The 26,118-nt window shown below is 43.2% G+C and overlaps 1 protein-coding gene across 3 annotated transcripts in view; it reads right to left on the reverse strand.

The window, feature by feature from the left end:
• TPP2 (tripeptidyl peptidase 2) overlaps nt 1–22,204 on the reverse strand; it is a 58,809-nt gene extending 36,605 nt beyond the window's left edge. Inside the window, exons 1-5 of one of the 3 annotated variants that reach the window (XM_064492990.1) lie at nt 21,955–22,204; nt 15,332–15,460; nt 6,745–6,840; nt 4,885–4,989; nt 4,029–4,153 (exon numbers count right to left, since the gene is read on the reverse strand). In XM_064492990.1, the coding sequence (XP_064349060.1) occupies nt 4,029–4,153; nt 4,885–4,989; nt 6,745–6,840; nt 15,332–15,460; nt 21,955–22,119 (620 nt within the window). In that variant the 5' untranslated portion in view covers nt 22,120–22,204. The remainder of the gene's footprint in view (nt 1–4,028; nt 4,154–4,884; nt 4,990–6,744; nt 6,841–15,331; nt 15,461–21,954) is intronic. The other 2 variants (XM_064492989.1, XM_064492991.1) reach the window with 2 other exon arrangements.
• Between the last annotated feature and the right edge of the window lie 3,914 nt (nt 22,205–26,118).

The raw sequence follows: 26,118 nt of genomic DNA on the forward strand, positions 1-26,118 counted from the left end.
AATTGAGAATAAAGAATAGGTAATGAAATTTATCTTATTTTCTTACCTTCCTAAAAACCACGTGAAACAATTTCTCGGGCATCTTCCGACTGCCCTGTCTACTTTCAGCACAACACACATGGTGGCGTCTGGTTTAGGTCCCGCTGGCTCAGAGAGCCATCAGCAGAGATGAGGTAAGACAGCGGACAGGAACCAGCCCTTAAATGAAACCAGGCACAAAGAGCTTTAGGAACCGTCCTTCACGGACTCCAGGCAGAAAACCATCCACCTGCTTAAGAAATCAGACCAAAGCCACGCCCAGGCCTTTAGACCAGTTTAGGACAATTGTGACGCACAGTTTGGGCCCTGCTTCCTGCTGCTGCTTTTAGAACTGACTTCATGAACCCACAGTGTACGCAGGCCCTTGCAGCTAGATGAGCCACACAGAGCCCTGGTCTCATGTTTACAGCCTCAGGTAAATGTTTATTTTTCACAGAAAGCTACCTAGTATGGTTGTCCTCCTGTCTGCTCTCTCCTCATTTTACTAACTTTTCCATTTTTAAAATATATATTCCAAACACTTAGAAGACAGTCTGATTAAAACTAAATACATCTAAAATTAAAAAGTCATAAATGAAATGCGTATCATTTAAGGGTCAGTATTAAGTGTTCAGACCTTTTTGCTCATTTTCTAAATAAGACCTGGGCTTTAAAAGCCACGGAAGCCAATCACAGCTGCTGCAACGAACGAGCGGAAGCACCAGCGCAGTACAGAGGGCGCCAATTACACGTCCTGGGGGTCTTTCATTAACAAACTGCAACAGTTTGGAAAGAAGAATCTCTGAACCACTGGTTTGTTTTTATGTATACTTCTATGTGTGTCTAAGATGATTTATGGTATCTCAAAATAAAGACACAGAATACAGCAAGACATAGGAAACCGAACACTTAAAGGCAAAGCGAGGCAACGAGAAAACAAGCAGTGTACCACAGCGAGTCAGAACGGAGCCTAACAGGTGACGTGCAGGCCACCAAGTCTTCTGCATCTGCCAGCCAACAGCACTTCTGATTCCAAAACATAAGTAAGTGGTCAGCATCCAGGCTGGAACTCGCTCTCAGGGCCCCCTCTCTCACACAGCCCACCACACACTCCGCATTTCTAGCAGCTCCTCCGTCATCCTCTGATCTCTCCTTTCTACCTTCAACCCCTCTCCTACCCTCCGCTCAGCCAACGTGTGCTGAGCCTTCAATGAAATCTTTCTTGACGCTTCCTAGCAGGGTTCAGATGTTCCTGACACTTGCTTCCAGAGTCTGGAGTCCGTGGAGTAGATTCTAGAGTCTACTTGGTACAAAGAAGGAATCTGCCAAATGATGAATGAATGAATCAACATCTTTAACAACACTGTCACAGCAAATACTGTGACACATCTCACAGAGCGTATCTTACAGCCACCATCAACATGGAGTGACTCAACAGTTCAAGCACCGTATCAAAACACAACTACACAATTTAGTGCCTTCTCTAAGTAGGACATGGCGCAAGGCTGCACGTTTCTGAAGGTCTGGTTGGTTTAGCTCAAGGGACAGTTGTTGGAATTGAGAAAGGGAGTGTGAACATGAGGTCCGCGGGCAGGGTTAGGTTACGTGTGGGGGCTGGGGAGGGAGAGGTTTTGGGTTACAAGTTCACGAACATTTTTCATACATTTCTTTGTCCAGTTTTTTTATGGAAAGAATCCACACTTTTCATTAAACTCTCAAAGGAAACCTGAAGTAACAAGGTCAAACACCACTGAAAAGCAACCAATCAATGGTCTTTCCTTTGCGTAATCCTCCAAAAATAGTTTCTCTAACCAGTTTTTGCTCCATATTGAGTGACATGTTTGACACTACACATCCTGACAAATACTTGAGTACAGTTACGCTAGGTCACCTAGTAAGTGCAGAGACAGGGATTTATCAATTAGCAGAACTGGGGCGGCGGGCGGGGGGCAGACTGGACATTCTTGCTAAAAGCAAAACAAACAAACAAAAAAAGCAGGCACTTAAGGTCACTTTACCTCCCCTCAGAAATGGCTGGCATTTCAGAAATGAGAACACTTGGAGAGAGAGTCTAAATTTGCCTTAGGTAATTTGAGATCTTTTAAGATTTGCTTCAAAAAAGTCTGGACCTAACTCTGAGATGGGGCAGGGGAACTGAGGCTCTACACAATATACAATATTGTGCAAAAAAAAAAAAAAAAGGCTAGGTTATTTCCAGTAGCAGTTGAAAGTATGATTCTGCTGTATTTTTCATTTATTATACTGACATTTTCTAAAATGTTTTCTAGCTCTCAGATTTCATCTCACTTGACGTTTGATTAAATTTCATTTCCAACACAAAAAATTCTACAAGATGTCTTAGAATACTGTCCAGAAACTATTATTACACTGTATCCCTTGTTCCGTCAACTGCCTTAGAAACCAAGGGAAATTTCTGGAAACACACTGGCACCCTGGACAGCCTCATCCCCAACCCCCTTCCCCTGGGACAAAGTAGTCTGCGGTGTCTTCAGCAGCTGTAGGAAACACTTTAACTGAAACCACCCATTGTTCCACTACCCAACCCCTGCTAATATTAAAGTATTCCTTTACGTCCCTTTGCATCCTTTGCAGTAAATTTTCCACATGTACTGAATTTTGTACCTGGTATTTCCCTCACAGTTGACCTTGCCTCCTCTCCCACAATAAATCTGACCAAAGGTTTATCACTTGGAATGACTGTTTCCTGTTAGACCACACGGTGGCTGTACCAAAATTGACCGTATGTTTGATCGAATTTTAACATTACAAACACTTGATCAAAGTTTCTGGAAAGCTTTGGAAAAAACTGTTTACAATGAGTACACACCTGCATATGTACACACATCAAAACACACCAGAACACACAAACTGCGAGAATATTTACTATCATCTGGACAGAAATATTGTTCTATGCAAGTGTTTTGTCACCACTTTAATCCCAAATGGAGCAGGGGTTTCTTATTCAATTGAAAACTTTATATTCCCATTATGAAAGATGAGTTAGTGCCCACATCCGCGGGAGGAAAGCCCTCTTTTAAGTCGGTGCATTGTAAACTAAACAGCTGGAGACAGTAATCAAGTTGCCATATCTTGCTCTCTATTTCCCATATCTCGGGGAACAATTCTTCGCATGTGAGCAGGCACTCAAAACTACAGAAGAGTTCCTGATGTCAAGTTTCAAGGAAGGGTCCCTGGTTTATTGCAGGGACCCTAAATATCTGTATTAACAACATATTCCTGCTTCTACACATGGTAGTTCAAGGAGACACGCTAGCCAATGCCAAGAAACACACCTGCAGTGTACAAGTCACTAAGAAAGTGGAAAATACATGACAGGTGACTCAGCATAAATCATCATCATTAGCAGCAGCAGAAGCAGCAGTGACAGCTTACACTTATCTAGTACCTACCATGTCTAGAAACAGCAAATTTAATTTTCACAAAACCCTCTGAGTCGGTACTATTGTTATCCCAACTAACAGATGAGGAAATAGGCCTAGAGGGGTGCAGATAAAGCATTCCAGGTCACTCAGCTAGGATTCCCTCTCAGAACCGAGCTCTTCCCTGCTGTACACACTGCCCTGTCTCCACCGGTAAACCTTTATCCACCCTCCTCTCTGTCCTTGAAACCTTTATAACAGACGCTTTGCAACTTTCTCTTGTGCTTACTCTCCAGACCACCCAGTTTCAATCAGGAACGTTTCTACATATACCCAGTGATCAGTCTGCTAATCCGTTTGATGACTACTATCTGGTTAATGAAATAGCTTCTTTAAAACAGATACGGGTCAGCTTTAGTGTGTAAAATACTAAGAGGTTCAAAAGTCTTATCCAAAACTACACAAAAGCCAATTTGGCTCTCAAATAGCTTTGCTTAGTGATATTAATGTCACATAAATCAAATCTCTGGACAGTTCTCAGGGTTTACTGTCCTTCAGAGTAGATAAACACATTTTTAAATGACGATCTATAAAGTACATACTGCTTACCTCCAGGTTTCACCATCATGCCACACCAAGCAGTCATATACAGGGCCAGGATCACTGTATTTTTTCTCAAAAGAGTTTAGCAATTCCACTTGACTCTGAAGCTCCTCCTTGATTAGTTTATTTGCCTAATCAATTTGAACATACATTAGTATTAGTACATTCTGCGCTCCTGAAAAGTGGAATTACTTACAACCAAAGACATGGTGTTACCAAGAGTAAACTCTTTTCACCCTGAAAAAATGTTAAGAAAATCTTTTTATATCAATTAAAATATTAAACAGTAAGAAAGTACTTCTTGTACTCACTACATTCAGTCACTCACTACCTCTGCTTTGGGAAAGACACCGTGCCACACGCTGGTGCTGTCATTTGGCCAAGGGTGTTGGTCGCATACCTGTATGTAACCTGGATAATCCATTTCCAAAAGTAACACTAAAATTTCTGTAAAACAGTTTATCCACTGACTTTTAGATTTTTGTATCAGGACCGTTTCCACTTCAAATTTGTTTCTTAAGAACCCAAATAAATAACAGGAACCATGAATCATCTTATCTCTTTTAGAATTTGCTAAGTTAAATACATACTATATTCATGAGTACATACAAGCTGCTATTCAACCATTCTGAGCTATAAAAATGAGAAATTCATATGCTTCAACCCAAGTATTTTTCAATGACATGTTATATTAGAATGCTCTACATTCACCTGAATGTAGGACTCAAGTGAATAAAACTTTAATTTTCACATGCTCCCCAAATCCTAAGTTGTGCTTCATTTTTATTTATTCAATATATTCTAAGAACTCTTAATTCTTTAAGAACGTGATTATGTTTAAATGAAAGCGACTAGCACCGACTTGAGAAGGGCAGCTGTTGGCGACATCGAATTCCTCCTGCTTTCTACAGGCTTCTGCAAGGGCCACTCTGTGAGCAGGGTCCCAGATTTTTTCCTTCCGTTCTTTCTGCAAAGATAGAAAAATTATCTTACAATGAGGCTGACATTCAGGTAAATCTAGAAGTCACTTATACAGGAACCTAGTTATCAGCTGCGATGCTATACAACTCTCACAGAGGTTTAAAAACAATTGTTTATAATCAAGTTGATAAAGCAATGGATCAGTTTATTAAAAATGGAGTAGTTAATTCACCATACCTAGGTTTTAAGAGAACAAGTTTACCAAGGCACACCCAGCGTATTTTCATACAACATACGCCCTAATTTAAATCCTTCCATTCTCCACGAGTAGGTAATACCATGTCAGATTACTGACTGAATTCTCAGTCATTTGAAGAAAAAGAAAGTACCGTATTCTGGGCCCTTACAGAACTGGGAAATGCCTTCAGCCAAGTGCAAGCAGGGGACGGAGTAAGACTGCGGCTGCATTTTCATGGATACGCAGGCCTTCTCAAGCGCCTCCCTCTCCACCTTACTTTTTTCCTACCCTCTTTGACTTGATAGGGTTCTTTGCTACTGAAAGTGGTCTTACCTTCACCTCTGGAGTCTTTAACCCATAGTGCCTCCCAGTGGAAGTCTGCTAGTTAAAGAAATCCTTTCGAAAAAAATAATCAACTCAACAGAGCTAAGGAAGGGGATCTGCCTTAACTTAACCACTCTATTTGCATGTTAATTTGTACCTTAACATAGTTGATTAAATTTTATATAGTGTATAAAGATACTGTGCTATCTAGGTGCATTTCAGCCTGAAATTTTAAAATAAAATAGTATCCAGTAAGAGTTCAGTTACGTGCATTTACTTTTTGTAATTCTCTTTCACAATGATTAGAATCTGACAAAATAAGGTTATATACATAAAATGCTGAATAACTTCTTAAGGGTTCACAGGCCCCTGGAGAAGCAAGTCACAGTACTGTGACCAGGTAAGAGGGCCCACAGGTCTTGGCCAGCAGGCTCCTTTGCAAGGACTACATCTTGTTTTACAGCTGAAACCCTGATCTTTATCAGCACCTGGTGTTAGCAGTCTGCTAAAGCAGCACTGCCAAATGTGACCGCCACCGGCCACATGTTGCTATCAAAACTTAAATATGAAAATATTGCATAAACTTTCATTTTCTTTGTAATACTTGCCCCATTTTGAGTTCTCAAGAGCTACGGGTGGCTCATGGCTACTGTAATGGACAGATGACGAACATTTCAAGCACGTCCAGCATCACGGAAAGTCGACTGTGCTGTTTTAAAGCAGGCCCCTATCACACAAGTTACCATTCTTATCTCTCTAATGACAGACTGTTTCCTATACTTTGGCTGCTTTAGGTCTGAGTAATCCTTCCCCTAATACTGAAGGATGACTAACTGGCATCAAGAAAGTGAGTTAAATGGTAGGAAAATGGAATAAACCACCACGGAACTGACATGAACAGGAATAGACAAGGCAGCCCATCTTCAAGTCGATGGTGTTCCACCTTCCTCAAGTCACAAAGCCCTTCAAAGCCCCGAAGAAAGCAAATCCCATCTCCTGGAAGAATGCAAATACAAAGCATCTGAATATCCACAGCATCTTCACAGGTTCCCTAAGCTCATCCATGCATCCAAGATTAAGAACCACGAACGGGTAACATTCTGTGGACCAGAATCTTCCTTGAAACAGCCATCACTTCCAGACCCCCAAATAATTAAGAGTTACCGGGATTTTATGAAATTTTTCCCTCCATAAGAATAAAACTTGAGAAGAGGTCATTGACACTAGATTGTACATTACCTGTATCCTTTCCTTGAGAGCCTTTGGATAGAAATCATAGCCATTTTTTATGCCAATGTGATATCTGCCTGAGGGATTTGTCCAGTTCGCAGGAATCTACAGAAAAAAAGTAAGTTTTTCACTCACTAAATGCTTCCCAATTCCAATGATGCAGCACTGGGGAAAAAGGTATTTTACTCCGATCCTAATGGCTCAAATTTGATGAGCAGGCTTACGTATTAGAGCAGTATTTTAAATATTCTAAGTTGTCACTTCATACCTCTCATCAATAGGATGGTTTAACCAGAATACCTTTCATTTATACAATGCTATATAGTTTATAAAGTGCTTTCAACATCACACTACACCACTAAGATCTTCAGTCCCCAGCCATCAGTGACACCTCACCTCCTTGCACCACTCCATCCTACTGCCCATCAACGAGGGGAGGGGAAGCAATTTACAGAACCTCTCCATGCTGAGGTTTCCTGTTGAGAAAAAGTCCTTCACTCTTCCCCACAACACCACAGGGATAGGCCCAGATACCACAAAAAGAGCTCTTTGAGTTCTTAAGAAGAAAGGTCTATAAAATCATGTTAATTACATGTAACATCTTACAGTAGTCTTTCCAACTATCTCGAAGTATTTAAAAATTACACTTCAAGCTTTTAGTTAACAGACTGATGCAAAGAGTATGCCCAGTTTACAAATGGAGAAAGCAAAGACGTAAAAAGAAATCAAATTGCTGGTCCAAACCACAGGAAAGTTGACAAGGAAATTGAAATCTAGTTCCATCAAGGAGACAAGAATTCGGTATAAAGGATGTGGTCAGATAAACCTGGCGGTGAGTCCAAACTCTACCACGAACCAGGAAGAACCCCCAGGCTTCTGCTTTCTTACATGCAAAAGGAATAATCCTTACCTTACGATTCCCATGAATAATAAAGTGCACTGAACATCAGCCACCTGAAATGTCAATCAAGGAAATGTGGAATGTCCATTTTCCTTGTAATCACAGGACCCGTCATTTAAAAAGTTTTTATGTTGTGTTTTTGTTTTTTAGGGGGGAGGGAGAATTAGGTTTATTTGTTTATTTTTAATGGAGGTACTGGGGATTGAACCCAGGACCTCTACCACTGAGCTACACCCTCCCCGCTAAAAACAGCTTGTAAATGTGCACAGGTTATGAGGTTGCACTATCCAGCCCGCAGAGCTGGCTGACTCACGATGCTCAGTTGTGCAGCACTGTTAACTGACCCATCCCCAACGGCCCCTTCGTCAAACCATTTCCCAGGTAGGAAGGCTCTGGAAGCAATTTTCTCACAACGAAACAGAAGGAAACATTCACGCACAGAACTTCAGCGGTCTACTGACTTTACAAAGCCTGCACATCAGTAGCCATTTCTGAATCGACTGGATGTCTGGAGTATGTGAAATTTCCCATACGTTGGTAAACAAACTAGCACTGTTCATTAAAAACTTACCAGCCTTCTTTAGAGAACAGGGCTAACTCTAATGCTCTCACAACAGCCCAACAGTGACACAACAACAATAATAACAAAATGTTGCAACAACAAAAAGGCAAGTCGTCACTAGCTGGCAAATTCAAAGACTGTTTAATCACAGGTGTCTCACTACACAGGTGGCTTTGTAACCGCATGCTAGTGACAACTTCTTTGTGCAAACAGACTACAAAAACCTGTGAAATGTCAAAGGATTCAACAGAATAACTGATTAAAATAACTGCAAAATAATCAGGTGTTAAGATATAATCACAATTACTTAAAATATATAATAGAATAAAAATAATCCAATAGACATAATCTGTATTAATTAAAAATAGACCAAATTCTGCAGGCCCATGAAACCAGATACTTCTGAAATCACTCACAGTAGAGGCAGACTAGTTACTTATAAGAACTAAACTAAACTAAAATAAAATCAGAAAATAAAAATTATTTAGGCAGGAAATAGCTCAGTGGTAGAGTGCATGCTTAGCATGCATGAGGTCCTGGTTCAATTGCCAGTACCTCCATTAAAAAACAAAAATTATTCATAGTCATGGTTCTGCTAGCTAACCTTAACCAGTTAAGAGTACAGCTAACCGCTCTGAGGCAATTATCGAATGCGTCATTCTACATATTTGAGTATAGTTATTTTTGGTCTCTTTTAAAATCAAAGTGTTTTATTTTGACCATTTTAAGCTGCTCTCTTTAAAAGAGTTTTAATAATGTGATAGCTATTCACAATTTAGGGTCAGGAAGGATTTCTTTTTTTCCTATCAAATATAATTCTAAGAAACTCAGTGCGGTCGATCATATTTACTCAGGTATCTACTGCTTCTTTTGCTCTCCGTGTCTGCTGTTTCACGTTTTCTTCCTGTCTGAAAAGCCTCTTTTCCACTGCTCTTTTAAAGCTTATCTGCTGGCTACATGCTTTATTTACTTCATCTGGGAACGCCTTTATTTCACCCCTCTCCCCTGAACAATACGTATTTTCACTGGACACAGAATCTGGAACTGACAGATCTTTTCTTTCTGCACTGGAGAGATGTGCCCATCTTTCTGGCCCCCGTCGTTCTGATGGGAAGGCTAAAGTCATCTGACTCTTTTATATATATATACACACACACACACACACACACACACACACACACACACACACACACACACATATACACATACATACACATACACATCTGACTTATATATATATAAAATGAGTCACTTTTCTCTGGTCATTTTCAAGACTTTTTTTCTTTGTCTTTCACTTTTAACAACGTGATTAGGATGTTTCTGGGCATGAATTTCTTTTCATCTATCTTATTTGAGGTTCGCTCAGCTTCTTGAACTGGTGTCTCTGCCAAACTTGGGAGACTCTCAGTCACTATTTTTCCAAATATATTTTTTTCAGCAGCACACTCCGTCTCTTCTTTCTTGGGGTCGGATGTACAAATATTTGACCATTTGTATTGAGCCACAAGTCCCTAAAGCTATGTTAGTTATTTTTCAGTTTTTTCTCTTCATTATTCAGAACAGCTGTTTTCCACTGACTGACCTTCAAGTTCACTGACTCAGACAGACTCCTGTCATCTCCATTCTACTGCATCGGTCCAGTGAGGTTTCCTTAAAATCTCAGTCATTGTAAACTTCAGTTCTAAAATTTCTATTTGAGTGTTTTTTTTTCTTAACAGCTTCTTCCCCTCTGTTGAGAGTATCAGTTATTGCTGTGTAACAAATCACCACAAACCCTGTGACTTAAAGAACACACATTTACTGTTTCACACATTGTGTCCATCAGAAGCTGGAAAAGCTTAGCTGGATCCTCGACTTGGCTTCAACCCAGGTGCTGGCCAGGGCTCTACTCTCACCTGGAGCTTGACTGGTGATGGGTTTGCATCCAAGCTCGCCCAGGCTGTTAGAGGTTCCTTCCCTCTGTCTGTAAGACTGAGGGCCACTGATTCTCACTGGTTGTCAGTCAGAGTAAGGATTTCTTAAGACTTAAAAAAAGCCCTAATCAAAAAGGCCAAAGATTGACAATCAACTACATCAAATTTTAAAATTCTAATCATCAGAAGACATCATTTGGAAAGTGAAAATACGAGTACAGAGTGGGAGAAGACACTTCAAAAACATGCAACCCAAGGGCAAGTATATGGAAAACATACAAGGAAATCCCACAAATCAGTAAGGAAACGGCAAATCAGTGTTAAAAACAAAGGGCAAATGAACTCAAACTGGCACTTTACAAAAGAGGAATCCCAAACGTCTAAGCAACGTGTAAAAAGGTGCCCAGTCTTATTAGCAATTAGAGAACTGCAAATTAAAACCATGTGATACACCAAGATTCCCAGCCTATCTGCAAAAATTAAAAAGCCTAAAAACACCAAGTGTTAGCAGTGCAACTATTAAAGCTCCCATATACTGTTAGTGGAAATGTATTTTAGCACAAAGACTTGGAAAAGCCTTTTGGCATCACCTAGTAAAGGTGTATCTTGATGACACAGCAATTCTGCCCCTAAGTACACATCCTGGAGGCATCTGAACCCGTGTACACAGGATGTGTTTACAAGAGTGCTCTCTGAAGAACTGCTCGTAACAGCCCCAAACTGGAAACAACTCCACCGTTCAGCAGCAGAATGGACAGAGCCAAATGTCTACAAACCGTGCGGTAAGCACAGCAACGACATGGAACAAATTCTCACTCCATGCGAGCCATGGCTGACTCTCATGACTCTGCAAACACAGGAAAATACGATGTGAAATGACACATTAAGTGAGGCCATTCGTGTAAAGCTTACAAATAGGACAATATATTCCACGTACAGATGGTAAAACCACAAAGGAAAACAGAGAAATGATTATCACGAAAGTCAAAATGCACTGTGCTCTGGACAACACAGGAAGCTCTGAGGCATGGCAATACTCCGTCTTATCTTATCTGGTGGTGGATAAAACGGTGTTCGCTTTAATTATTCATTAAACTGTACACAAGAGTTTCATGCACTTTTTTTATGCCTGTACATTTTACCATGAAAGGTTTTACATTTCTATCACTTTTCTGCTTCTACTTGCTCCTAAGAGCACCAATGGCCTTAAGTAACTGACCACCAGCTTCTCAAGAAGATGTAGAAACAGCATTCTAGAGAATGAGATGATGAATGTTCACAGCATCTAACTAGTGCTTGATCTTAAACTGCGAGAAGAATGAGACGTTACTGTCAGCAATTTATGGGCTTTGGAAGAAGCAGAATTAGAATACAGGTATTTAATTAATTTCAAAGCACAGTTAAATCACAGACACTTGAAGACTTTACTGTGTTGCTTCCTGAAAATTGTGTACTAAAGAGTTTTGAGACCCTATTAGCTAGAATCCTAGTGACTAATAACATTATCCTTTTTAATGACTACTGCAAAATATCTGAATACCTGCACATCCTCAAAAAAACCGACTGACTGTGTGTGCAGGTGTGTCCTGTGTATAGATGGAGAAGGCAACTGTAACCAAGAAGTTGGTGGAAAGTCTGTAGGAGGAACAATCAGACTCTCGCTGTCCATCCGGCATCCTGCATGAAGCTGACCAGCCAGGCAACTGTCCCTATTTGAACCAAGAAGAGCTGGGATGTCAACTTTCTGGACAGGCTTACCCAGCAGAGGCAAGAGAAGAGACACAATGAAGAGTCTGTAAGCGATCTCCCCGGCACCTGTCAGGGAGGGAGTCCCTGAACCCTGGCGGCCAGGCTTATCTCTCACTCCTCACACCAAGTCCCAGGCCAAACATGCTAAGGCCCTTTTTGAAGTAATTGGGCACTTCAATGGGAAAAATATACTATCTACTGAGATCCCGGGGTCTCCCACGACAGTATCATTACCCCAGAGGGAGACTCACATCAGACTCTCCACAGAGAGCACTTCCAATCACCTTTGCGTGTGCTTTGTTCAATCAGAGACAGCGGGGGTGGGTAGACGCCCGAGGAAAAGCTCTCAAGGAAAAAGCAGAGCACAAGGAAGAAGAGGCGGCAGGGAGGGAGGAGGGGGTGCAAGAGGAAGAAGAGGAGGAGGAGGGAGAACTCGAGGCAGGGGGTAAAAAGAAAAGGAAGAGAAGAAATCACTGGATAAAACGTCAGGACAATGATATTTTCAGATAAAATGTTGCATACATGAAACAAAAATATGCTCTGAGTGAACATGAACAGACTTCTGCAATTAAAAATAGGCAAAATTTAACAAAATTCAATACATGGTCCGAAGAAAAAGTTGAGAAAATTTGGGAACTCTCAGGAAGGAGAAAAACTAACAAAAGCAATGAAGAAAAGGTGGAAAACATAAGAAAACTGGAGGATCAACTCAAGAGTTCTAGTATCCGATCACCAGGAGTAGCAGATAAAAGAACAGCAAAATAGTGGGAGGAAGTAATAACCTAAGAGACAACGCAAGAAAATTTCTCAGAAGTGAAGGACCTGACATTTAAACCCTCTTTTCCCACAGTTTGAATTCTACAAATAAATCTAAAACTAGACGGAAAAAATTCAAAAATAAAAAGTATTAGCATATCTTTTAAGACTCTGAAGATCACGTACCAAAGACTTAACCCTGGCTGAGCAGGAATTGGTGGGGAAACGCGGAAAGGGGACTGAACTTTTCTTGTTACAAGACTTGTGTAAGGTTCTTAAAACTATGTAGACATATTGAATACAATTAAAGTTTCAACAAAAAAACCCCACTATACTGATGGGCTAAGAACAGCTCATAATACAGCTAAAGAAATATGTCACCAAGTTGAGAAAGGACATAAATACCAATCTGTCAATTTTCTGATCTTATTTCACAGCCACATAAACGATACACTCCTCTACCTGTAAGCACGAGCAACGCCGTCCGTGCGCACGGTCCGTCTAGAGCGCGGGCTGGTACAGCTATTGAAAAATACATACTGAGGATAAGACTTTATATGATTCTAAATCTGCCTGACTTACCAGGAGGGCCCTCTAGTTTCCCAGAGTAATGTAACTAACTCACAGGAATCCCAGGTTTCTTTGAAACATACTATAAATAACAAGGTTGACTCGGGAAAGACAGGCAAAACTACAGTAATTCAGATGTGCAGAAACTCATTTCCCAGCAGTCTTTCTTTTTGAAGCATATGGTGTCTTTGTCAGCTTGGGTGACACAGACTGGGTGGTTCAAACAACAGAAATTGACTTTCTCGCAGTTCTAAGGAGCACAAGGTCAGGGTGCTAGCGTGGTCTGATTCTGGGGCCTCCCCAGCCCGCAGGCAAAGCCTTCTCACTGCGTCCTCAGACAGCAGAGAAAGCAAGCTGGCCCTTGTAATCCCACCACGGGCCCCATCCTCATGACCTCACCTAACACTGTCACTTCTCACAGGTCCTGCCTTCTCATACCATCACACTGGGTGTTAGAACTTCAAAGTATGAATTCAGGGGTCACACATTCAGTCCACAACACATGGAAAAAGCAGCAAAATTTGGACATGAATGCCTGCCACCTGCCTGTGACAGGTAGACTCTAAGATGACCCACAGTCTTCTCTCCTTATAGAAGGCAGAACTGAATACAGTGAGGTGTCATCCTGTGATGACGTTACAGTAAGTAAAATGGCAAAGGTGGAGAGATTTTGCAGATGCAGCCCAATGTCCCTATTCAGGTGACTGAGTTAATAAAAAAGAAGTGTCTCCTGGGGGCCTGACCTAATCAAGTGAGCTCTTCAAAAGAGAGACTGGGGCCATCCCCAAGGTCGTCAGAGATGCTCCTGCTGGCCTTGAAGAAACACAGTCATGCATGCCACAGCTGCAAGGAATGAGTTCACCCAACAGCTATGTGAACTGGGAAGACCACTCTGAGCCTCAGACCAAAGCCCCAACCAACACCTGACTGAGGTCTTGTGAGACTCTGTGCAGAGAATCACAAGTTGTGCCCAGACTCCTGACCCAAAGAACCAGTGAGACAGTAAATGCAGGAATGTACACGGCACACTGCTATTTTGTGTTAATTTGTTATGCAGCACAGAAACTAACATCTTGCCATAACAACCTTCTCCAAAAGATCAGGTCTAAACATAATTCAGATAGATGGCAAAAGATCAAGAGTTAAATATAGTTCTTTAAATATCTTAATAATCATAAATTTATTTTCCAAACTAATTCTGCATATTGTTTGAAAAGATAGGAGTACTGAATCACAATCAAAATCCCTGTCATCTAACAAGGTCATTAGCTAGTATCTCATGAACTGCTTTAGGTTTGCTTCCTAATCATCTTTCACGTGAGCTTACCCCAGCCTTTCTGTCAAGTATGCAGAGTAAGATAAAGCCAGACATTCAAGTCCATAAATATAAAAGCCTAAATATTTCACGTTTGAGTTCCCAGAAGGGAAAAGAGGAAGGCAAAATGACATTCTCATCACTTTCCCCACTTTTCCTTTTAAAACTTAAAATTTTTAGAATTCAACCACCATATTGAAAAACAGATCCCAATTTTAAGCCCACTATCAAACAGCAAAAACAATGGCTTCCACGGAGATGGACCCTAGGGGTCCACACTTCCTGGTACCCATGCCCCTGTAAAACCCTCTCTCTGTACGTGTACACCGGACCTACTGACTCACTTCTAATGAAAAGAACATGGCAGAGGTGATGGGATGTCACTTTCAACATGGTCTTATAAAAAGACCACGCCTTCATCTGGGCATGTTCAGACTGCTCAGCCTGGGAAGACAGATGCATGTTGTGAAGCAACATGTATTCCCCCATGTGCTGAGGAACCCAGCCTGCCAATGACCACAGACTCCCCTCCCCCAGCCACGTTGAGCCTTCAGATGAAACCACAGCGCTGGCCAACAGTTAGCAAGCTCAGCAGAGATCCTGAACAGAGGCACTCGGCTAAGCCATACCCAGATTCTTGAATCACAGAAACTGTAAAAGAATAAATGTCTGTTGTTTTAAACCATGAAGTTTTGGGGTGATTTGTTATACAGCAATAGGGTAACTAATACTCACCACACCATGAAAGGTAAGCGAAAAACGTTAAGATGCTCTAAGGTGACAGCACACAGAAAAAGAAAGAAATTCAATAAAAAGATAAAAGCTCCAACCTTAAGCACTCTTCCTGAAAGACCAGTAACTTCCCCATCTTTTGGCTCTACCACTGTAGCAGTATTCACATCACCACTTCCTGTTGTGTCAATGATGTCAATGATTTTTGGTTTTCCATCAGTTGTAACCTGAAAATTAAGAGACAATTAAAACATGAATCATAGATTGTAGTTTTTATCCTTAAAGCAACGCCAACCCCCACATGTATGTGCATGTATATGTACACGTATATAAAATATCCTGTAAAATCTGCATTCATTTGGAAAAAATAACTAAATTATTTTAAGCCAAAAGCCTGACAAACACTAATGAGAAAATTCAGTCATGGAAAACACCACAGAATCCTTCAAATGGTTTTGTAAGTTCAGGTAACAAATACTTACTGAGGCTTTACCAGAGGCCACATTCTGTGGGTGCTGCTGGGGACACAGCAATGATCAATACACAAAGTCCTTGACCTGACACACTTTGTGTCATGTGGACTCAATAAACAAATGAATCACATATATAACATGTCAGATGGTGATCATTACCACAAAGAAAAATTAAGGGAAAGGAGATGTGGTATGGGGCTTTCAACATCAACTAGGCTGGTCAAGAAGGGTCTAACTGAGAAGGTAACATTTGAGAAAGATCTGAAGAAGGTGCGTTTTGGACTGGACAAGGCCAAAACTTTAAGGGAAAAATGTTCGATAACATTTCATGGTCAGAGGCCATACTAATGCTCAAACTTCTTAAGTCAAGTTCAAACCTACTACTCAAACTTGTTTATCTCCAGGCTTTGCCATCTCAGGAAATCAACACCTACCCAGCTGCTCAAGCCAGAAACTTAAAAGTCCTCCTCTGACTCTTCAGTTTACTCCTCACAGCAAATCTGCCAGGAAGTCCTCGTAGTTCTACCTCTAAAGTGCAGTTCAAATCCACCTTTTCCTAATGTCCACTACCGGCGTCCCCCCCAACCCCCCCACCACCACCTGGCTGCCACTCCCGGGGGTCCCGCCACATTAACAGTGAAACAAGCTGGATCCCGTCCTCCCCTGCACCCCGCAGGGCCCTCAGAGAGCTCACTCCGGAAAGCCTCTGCCTCTGCCGGCGGGCCCAGCCCTGCCCAGGGCCCCAGGGCCTCCTGTCAACTCCTGGGAACTGCCCTCCTCCTTCCTGCCTCAGAGCCTTTCATACACTCAGCAGTGCCTGGTAGGTACTCAATACATATTTGGTTGCTGGACGACCTGACGCTGATCTCTTAGCACTAAGACTGACTTTCCTCAGGTGTGTTTCCCGGCCAGCCCCAGACCTTCGTTTGGGCCATACTGACTGCTACAGCTAACAGTAATACTGAATTTCCATACTGCTTTTGTCGGAAAAACCAAACCTGGGCTCTTTCGGAGCTAGTTTTGCAGAGGAAACTTGCAGCATTCACGATGCCAACACTGAGTTAACAACGGGAATTAGGCACAGGAACACAGAAAAGACTGAAAAAAGAAGACCTACCCCCCCCACAACCTCAACAGAGAAACAGAAATGCAAAAATAAATGTCAACCGTGTGACCAGACCACAGCCTTCCGACTCCTTCTCCACCCGGAGAATCCACCGTCTTTCAGATGAAGCTCAGTGTCTGCATCTGGGAGACCAGGTCACGCGCCCCACTCCCAACACCAACCGCAGGGTCCTCAAAGCTTCGTAGCTAAGCTGCACCCAGAAGGAGGACAGGGAATTCACTATGAGGAGAAACTAAGAAACAGTTTTTAATTTACAAGGCAAAACAAGGGGGTGGGCTGGTGGGTTCCAAATTTCACTCCAATTGGCAACCACCCGGGGGCGACCACTGCCAGGGCTGCAGAGCTGTTATCTTCATGTTCAGTCGTTCCGAAGCTGCATGTTCACTTCTCCGGGGCTGACTACGCTAGTAACAAGCGTTCTAATTTGCTCAGAAGGCTCAAAGCCACAATGTAAAACAAAACATCGCTGTGGAAATCATACCACGGTTATAAAGTTATGGTAAAACTTAAATCAGATACTGATTTTGAAGGGACTGGCTAAACATCTTTAAAAATACAACAAAATGAAAATAAAGTCATGAAGGAAAATGAAAGAAAATCTAACAAAAACAGAAGCCACTAAGAGGAAGTTAATACTCTCCTATAAAGTTAAAACTAGCTAGATCACATACCAAGAACATAAGCGAAGAATCTTGTTTTAAAATGTATTTCAAATAAGTACATAATTTGAAAGCTACACCATAGCACTAAGAACACAAATCATTTGTCTTCATTTTCTCAATGAGCAAACAGCTTCAGTGACTTGAGATCAAGAATCACAAGAGATCACTAACAAGTCAGGCACAGATCCCTTCATTAGAAACCTCCTTATCAGCACGTGAGCAAAGGAAGAATGCCTAACGGGATTTAGAGGCTTATTTACCATTCACTATCGCCATGAGCTTTACCCACTAGGACCTCTCTCCCCCACTAAAAATTCTTATAAATGCAGTCGTCTATTGATGTGCTTGTTCCTTCACCATTAGGTAAGGAGAGCCACTCCACTGGAGATCATAAGACACAAGAGGGAATTTAGGGTCGGGAAGGAGAGGTTTTGAAAAGACAAATCAGCTGAGAATTGTGCAGCAGAGCTCTGAGAGGAGAGGAGAGGAGACCGAACTGCTAACATCAGGCCTGCAGCCTTTATCTTTCGGTAGCGGAGAGGGGAGGTCACAGGGGAAAGAGGGACTGGAGGTGCAGTTATGAGGCGAGCTAAGGAGATAAGCCCTGGGAACTGGGGTGGGAGACTGAGAGACGCTTACTGGGCAATGCTGGCTGAACAGAACAGAATCGGCCTACAGCTTCTCCCTAAAATGTCAAGAATCTAAGTTAACTTTGTTTCTCCACTGAAACTGTTACGGTGGAGGAGTTGGGGAGGGTTTGCAGAGGATCAGAACAAAAGGAGTGAAGGCCTCAAATTATTTTGCACGAAACAAAATGAATGTATGATAAGTATTTACTTGAAGTTTCAGGGAAGACACTGAGAATACTCTTTTAAGCAAAAAAAGGTATTTCATAAACAAACACTATATTTAATGATTATTATTCCAAGAATATTATGCTGAATGAATGACGGGCTTTGCTTACAGTCCAGTTAGGAAGACAAGTGAGAAAAGAGGGACAGCAACACAGGACAGTAAGTAGTAAAGGCAGGGGGGCATCTATGAGAACAAGGAAGAGCACAAAACCCGCCCGGGAAGTCGGGAAGGGCTGACAGAAAGGGAGGTAATACAACTTGAAACTGATCGACAGCACCCGGTGTTAGGGACCAAGTCCCCATCTGCAGTAATTTACTTACTGCACCCATGGCAGTTTAGTGAATGTAAAAACAGGCTTTCTAGGACCACTTGTAACCTCCCCCCACAAGCCATTTTTTCTCCATGAGGACATTATATACATTATCACATATATACATTTTTTCCCCATTCAGCACAAACTGTTACAAGCACACTTCATATGAAATTAATTTAGATATATGCTTTTGAAGAACTTCAACTTAGCCAGGAAACGGGTAGTAACCTGTAAACCGAAATACTAAAATGAAACATTTTCAGTGCTACAGGAGGATATGAACAAGCTGCTATGAGAGCAAACAGGGAAAAGAAACTGTCACCAGGGACTGGGCCTTATTCCTCTCTGAACCCCAGGTCCTAACACAGCAGCGGGCACAGACATAAATACACAGTAGGGGGCTGAGTTAAATTAGCAGATATCCCCAAAGTAACAGGGTGAAGGCCCAGCTGGGCATCTAGGGGTTAAGGAGGAGTTTACAGGTGATCATAGAAGGCTTGCAGGCAGATTAAACCCCATGTGCAAAGGCAGGTGTTGGGGAAAACCCTGGAACATCTGGGTGAGTGGAAAGGTGTGATATGTTCTTGGCGGAAGCACAGCGTAGATGGCGGGGCTGGGAGCGGATGCGGGCAGAAGCAGTGGTGAGATGAGACCCGAGGTGACGCGAGGAGCTGTCCTTGGATGGGGAAGGGCCATGCAAAGCTCAGATTTGGGGGTTTTTATGCAAAGGCAACCACGATGCCCAAATAGTTTTGTTTTATATTAAGCAAGGGTGTGATGGGAGGGGTTTTTTTCCAAGGAAAGTTAACTTTGGCAAAGTGAAGAACGATCAATGTAAAGCAGGACTGGTGGCTGGAAGACCCGCTGGTCACCACCTGTTTATTTCCAGGCCCAGTCCAAGCCCCATCTCTTGACTATGAAGCTTGACGGGTCCAGTTCTCAAGGGTCCCCTGATCAATCTCTGCTAACAGTTTCAGTCTGCAGGATTACACCATCTCTTAATGCAAAATGTTAGGTGCCTGGGAGGTGCCTGAACAGTTACTGAGGAAAGACTTAATCACTTATTTAATTATTAGTCATGCAATCCACCCTCTACATTTAACAAGGCTCCACAGCTGTCACTAACGAGAACTGGGCCCAAGGCTGGCACCAAAGAATGGGACTCCCCACTGTGTTCCTGAAAGTTCTGTCTTGTGCTACTAGTCCGCTACTCAGACCCCATCTGCCTTCCCAAATGTCCAGTTCAAACTCCTCTTCCTGTTTCATTCTTTCCTTCCTTTTCATACCCACCTTATCTTTATGATGTATACACAGATCTACAAAATACATTTTTAAGTTAAAGGTAAGGGGAAAAAAAAACCCTTAAAGAATTCACTTATGTTTCCCAGCCACCTTACTGAATTTCTTTCAAATGGCCATGTTTAGGTCAGTCTCTCAGAGTTAAGGTTGTTAGAAGATACGTGTTTTCATTTTACTTCAAATGTTAACTGCTCCAACATCTGGTATGACATGCAAATATCTAGTGTATGCTTATCCTTCAGAGAGTTGGTGATTTAAGATCCAGCATAAACTCCTTCTACTAAATATCCTTGCTTTAAAAAAAAAAGTGTTTAAGACTTTTTTGAGCACTTCAAAAAGTCACATGTAATTATCTCGGTTTTCATAGCAACACTGAGGGATGAGAGTTACTGTTACTTTATAGAGAGAGTAACAGGATTATTGATAAGCAGGTATGGGGAGTTCTACAAAAGCCTTTTTCCTGAGACCGTACTCCTCCAAACTCTTGTGACCCTCTTATTATCCTGACAAAAGAGCCAGTGAACCACTCACCCCAGCTGTTCTCCCCCCACTTATCCCTATAAAAAGTAAACATACACTACAACAGAATGGAAACCATTACTATCCTGTAATAAAGCCTCAATGAGGTGATAGATGTCACTGTTGTAAGTCTTCAGAGTTATTAATACAACTGTACCACCAGAGTTACCAGGAGGGCATATGTCACCTGCTCCTCTGCTGATGCACCAGGGCCACCAGGTGTGATGTACTCCTCAGCGCTGCTGAGGAATTAACAGGAGGAAGAGAGATTCCCAGAGGGATTCTCTAGAGTCCGCCAGACTACTTTCCTTGTTCCTCTGCATTACATCCTAACTTTCAAAATGCTACCTCAATTATTGGCATAATCAAGGATCCAGAGGTGGGAGAGGCACTGGCAAGGAAGAGAATTATTAAACTTCAGCGTGTTAAGAAATACAGAGGAAGGACTGATACAAGGAAGAGAGCAGCATACAGGATGAGCTAGGTTAGACTTTTGGGAGATGGATCTTGAACAACGGTGAAATTGTTCCTTAGTGGGTTTCAGTGAAAGGCTAAGGCTAAATTTACAAAAGTTAGGCTTTTAAGGCTGTAATTAGAATGCTTTCAATCGAGAGACACGTGTTTAAAAAACACCTTTCGGTATGGTACCTTGACCTAACGATTTCAAAGGTGCCTCAGGCAAAACAAAATAATTTTAAAAAATCATAAGGTATGTTGTTTAATGTTTTGAGGTTGAAAAAAAAATACAGAAGCATATTTTAATGCATCTGACGAGTTCGCCAAAAACAAACTAAAGTGGGCTCTTCTTCTGTCAAAGACTAAGCCATGCGTTTCAATAACCCTAAATTTACAAGTCCACTGCAGAAGAGGGTTTAAAAATAGAATACACAGAACTACCAGAGGAAACAATTCCGGAAGTTGACTGAGTTATCTCCTTGAAAGCCGGCTTTCAGGTTTCAAGACAAACCATTTCTCCCCCAAACGAAACCGCCCGAACGACAGCAATAAAAAATGAAGTTCTGATGGGTCATTTGCCCCTTCTCTATTTCCTCCCCACCCCCACCCTCCCATAAATAATAAAACTGTAAAATCCCCGTTTGTAAATAAGAGGCACGGGCCGGTAGGCGCCAGAGACACGAGGGACCTGCGGAGGAAGGCGGTGTGGTGGCGGCAGCCCGAGGGCCCGGGCCTGGCAGCGCCTGGGCAGGAAGGGGCTTCCTGGGCGAAAGGCGGACCCGGGCGCCCCGGCCAGCCGCGCTGCTTTTGTCTGGGCCGGGATCACGGCCCAGCCGGGGCGTCCGGGCCCCGGCCCTTGTCCCCCGCGCGCCTGCTGCCCTCCGCCTCCTCCCGGTGCCCCGCTCCCGCTCGGCCGCAGAGCGGGCTTCGGCCTGCCGGGCTCCGACGCCGCGTCCCGGGCCCGCCGGCCGGCCGGCCCCCCGCGCCCCCGCGCCCGGGCCCTCGGCGGCCGCCGCACCTGCATGCCCGGAGCGCCGGGGTCGACCCCGGTGTCCAGGACGGCGATGAGCACCCCTCGCCCGTCATACTCCGGGTAGCGGCAGAGGAAGGACGCGGCCCCGGTCTCTTTCTTCGGGAGGAGGCCGTGGAAGGGGAAGGGCTCCTCGGTCGCGGCGGTGGCCATGGACGCAGGCTGGAGGACGGAGAAGAGGCAAACTGCCAGGCTGCGCGCGGACGGGCGGCGCGAGGACACCCGGGCGGCCGCGGGCCTGGGCGGGGGCGAGGGGCGGGGCCGGCCGCCCGCCAATCCCGGCCCGCCATGGAGAGGCGGCCAATCACGCGCTGCTACGTAAGCCAACGGCGCCGCTCTCCGGAGCCGGGCCGGAGTGTTACCCGGGCCGCAGAGAAGAAGGCGGAGTCTGAGGCATTGCTGGAGGGTTCGCGTCTCAAACCCGGGGTCTTAAGGAGACGCGCGTTTGGCGTTTTTAGGGGAGGGCCGGCTACCAAGCAAAGGGTCCACGTGTCCCGGGCTGAAGCCCTCCCCGGGGGCCCAGGAAGGAAATGGACCAGTCTGGAGTAGCGGGGACCCCTCGCTGGCAAGCGATGGTTTCAGAACTTGTGTTTGTAGACGAAACTTTTCGGTCGCTGCTGCAGGATCCCCAGTTGACCCGGGAAAAGGGGGCCAACTCACGCGCGCCAACACCCCAGGAGTGTCGGATATTGGCTAAATGCCCAAATACAAGGTTTTGAGAGGAAGTTCTCTGATTCAGTGATGTAGGGCTGGTGTTCCCCTGCCTTCTCGAGTGCGTCCCTTTGATCGAGGTGGGGGAGGAATAGGGTGGGGATGAGCCCGAGCTTCAGTCAACAGGAAGTGGGTTGTTGGCCATTCTGTTGGTTTTGTAGCCAATGACAAAGTGCCAGACTGAAGTGGGCCCCTCCTATCCTCATTGCCTACCCTGGGCTTCTGGGATTTCTAAAAAACATTCCCTTTTATTTTCACTTTCAATTCAAGTTCCTACTTGGTCCTCAAGGTTCTCCACTCAATTATCGAGCCATAATTTGCACTTTTTCAGATTAACAGGGGCGGCTATCAATTGCTCCATGCTGCACTAGTGACCCTTTAATGACGTTTCTGTCTGTGTTCACGCCAGGATAATCTTAGTCTTGCGTGTGCGCGCTCATGCCAGAGACTCCTTTGGCAATGTGGTGAGGTTTACAGACCCCTTCCTCAGAGCAATTTTAAACTCTTAAAATGAAATATGTAGGATTATAAAGGAAATTATGTTGACATAGTTATCAAAAATTTAAAAGCAACTTTCTTATATAGCAATTTTTATAATTTCAAAACAGTGAAGGGCATAAGTGATATTTTGAGACACCTGTAACAACTGTACTGTGGTAAGAAACTGATTTTTATTGGTGACACAGTAACTGCTAATACTACTCTGTTACTGCCCACATCTGTAATGGAACTAAACAAAAGGTTAGTGAAAATAAGGATGTATTTTTTTTCCTACTCAAGTTTTTGAACCCTCATATTCTATCATGGACTCCAGGTCAAGAATGCCTGGTGTGAAGGGAAATCCTATATACAGCAATTTCCAACCCACAGGTTTGGAAGATGCTGCATGAAGCCTCAAAAATTACTGTAATGACTGTGCAATGGTTTGAATTGATTCCTTCCTACTCCCAACTGTGTTTACATTACCTCTAGAAAAGAATTTAAAATTAACAGTAAAGAGAAGAGGAAGAAACTCAGAAGATATTCAAAGAAAGAATATAGTAACAGAATGAAATAGCTTCCAGTTTCAAAGGAACCATAGTCCAATCACTTCATTTTATAGATGAGTAACAAAGCTAGGCATGTTAACTGCCTCAGGTTACAAAACCAGCTAGAAAGCTGAATTTCTGTTGTCAGTTTGCCCCCAGCACTTTATACCGCCCCAGTGGTGCTCTCCTGCCAGAGTACCGCCCAATGACTGGATGGGGAACGAATTGTTCAGCATGAAACCAAAGTGGCAGGCTTTTTATTAGACTCCCATAGCAGCATTCCTTAAAAATTTCTTTTTATTTCTGCTTACAGATCCCATAAAAATGTTTTAGAAAAGTGATGTACCCTCTTGTATAGTTTTAAGATAGCTTTTGAAATTTGTCATCATAAGTTCAAGAAATTGTAAAGGATGTGATATTTGGCATGTTATAAACATTGGCATTCCTTAGTGAAACTTCTACATCATTGATTTAAATACAACCAGTTGAATGTTACTCTTTGATATCTACCATTGTCTATTTATGTATCTGAACATATTCCATTTAAAAATCAGTCAGACATTTTACATCACTATTTCTTCTTGAAATTTTATTTCCATTCTACACAGAATTTTATCCTAATGTAATTTACATTTATAATAGAAAGTCCTATTGATCATTTATTACCTGAAGCAAAAATATGTATGTCAATATTTAATTTTAAAAATTTTCCTAGGATCAAAGTATTAACATTTTTCTTTTGGATTATCTTTCAATTATTGGCAAGTTGATCAAGACAACATAAATAAATCTTAAGCTTTGATTACAGATATGATTACAATTAAAAATTACAGAACAAAAAGAAAATTTTTATTGAAAATGCAGCTCTTAACAAGGTGCATAAGATGTATGCTTTGGGGCTTTGATTAAAGGTTTGACTGACAGTTTTTCAAATTGTCCCTTTATTTGATGCCCAAGAAGCTATTTTTCACCTGCAGGCTGGTGCAGGATAGTAAGACTAGTAAAACACTTTTTTCTAAGAACCAGGAGACCCAGCTGTGAGACAGGTGCAAAGGGGAGGCCCTATGTCCTTCCACCATGGGCACAGCTTCAGGCAGATAGGTTTGGGAAAGAACAGATATGACATTTAAGCCTCTGTAAATTGACTACATTGAAATTATCCAAGACTTTGTACCACAGTTTGAAGACCACCATTTTATATAACCTCTGAAGTTACTTTAACCCAACACAAATTCATTTACTCTGTCTTCAAGCCACGGTTCTCTCCACCTTATGTATTTACACCTCCTCCTCTCTTGATTTAATGAAGTTGCCAGCTAAGGGAACTCCTCCAATGCCAGGTCCACTTGTGCAACTTGACAAACAATCTGACAGTTCATCGGCTATCTACAAGGAAACAAATGGAGGATACTTGGGGAAACAATGAAGCTAGAGATAAACAAAACTGGGGCTTAGGAATGGGGAGGAGGGAGAAGGGGAGGACAGGTTACAACAGGGTCAGTAGACCACGGCGTCCGTCATCCTACCTGGGGCAAAGTAATAATAGGCTGGATGCACGAACACCTCCCACACAGCGTTGTTCGGAGCGGGAGGTGGTGAGCCAGGTGTTCCTGATGCCCACATGGCTTTCCCATCACCTGCCCGGTTTGAGGCTGCAAGCCAATGCGGAGGTGCGATGGAAGGCAATAGCTTCCCGTGCGTCACCGTCTTCGTAACGACTGCGGCACCCTATCATTTAGAGAATATTTTTTAATCAGGTATCCAAAACTGCGTAGAGATTGTGAAAGCAGCAACACGTCCCAGCTGCTGGGCTTTGAAATCCTGAGCGGCGTTTGCGGCGGGACCACTCCTCCCGCGGGCGGCTCCCCGGCCCTGACGGAGTGAAGTGGGAACACCGGGGCCGAGCCATTCCTGGGAGGTGAGGTGACCGCAGGTTTGGGCTGGAGAACTCCGCACGGCTTTGCCGAGCCTTCCCTACGGGACTGCGTGGGCTTTTCTTGTCTTTACTCAAGGTCAGACTCGCATCGGCGGCCCGATGGCTCTCCCAGCCTCTTGTGGACCCGTCTATTTTAGCTTGCACAGGCATTTCCCCGATGGAATCCTTGCTCTTTTAAGACAGTCTTGGCCTCTGCTTCTCTTAGGACGGAGACTAAGATAGCTCACCTCAAAGAAACGGAGATTCAGGTGCTTCAAACTTCACCACTGCTGCCCCCTGGAGGCAAAGTTCGTCATTATCATTCCTACCAAATCCGCCAGCTTCCTAGGCATTCTCCACTACAAAGCCTGATGCGCGATGGTGTTTGGCAAAGCTCAAGTCACATGCCAGTGCTTAGCTGTAAAGGAGGCTAGGAGGTTAAGCTCTGACTTCTTGAATGGGAAGGCGGCACTGATAATGTGGGAAGTTCTATAAACA

Source organism: Camelus dromedarius, chromosome 13 (assembly GCF_036321535.1).
Source record: "Camelus dromedarius isolate mCamDro1 chromosome 13, mCamDro1.pat, whole genome shotgun sequence".
Taxonomy (NCBI): Eukaryota; Metazoa; Chordata; class Mammalia; order Artiodactyla; family Camelidae; genus Camelus; species Camelus dromedarius.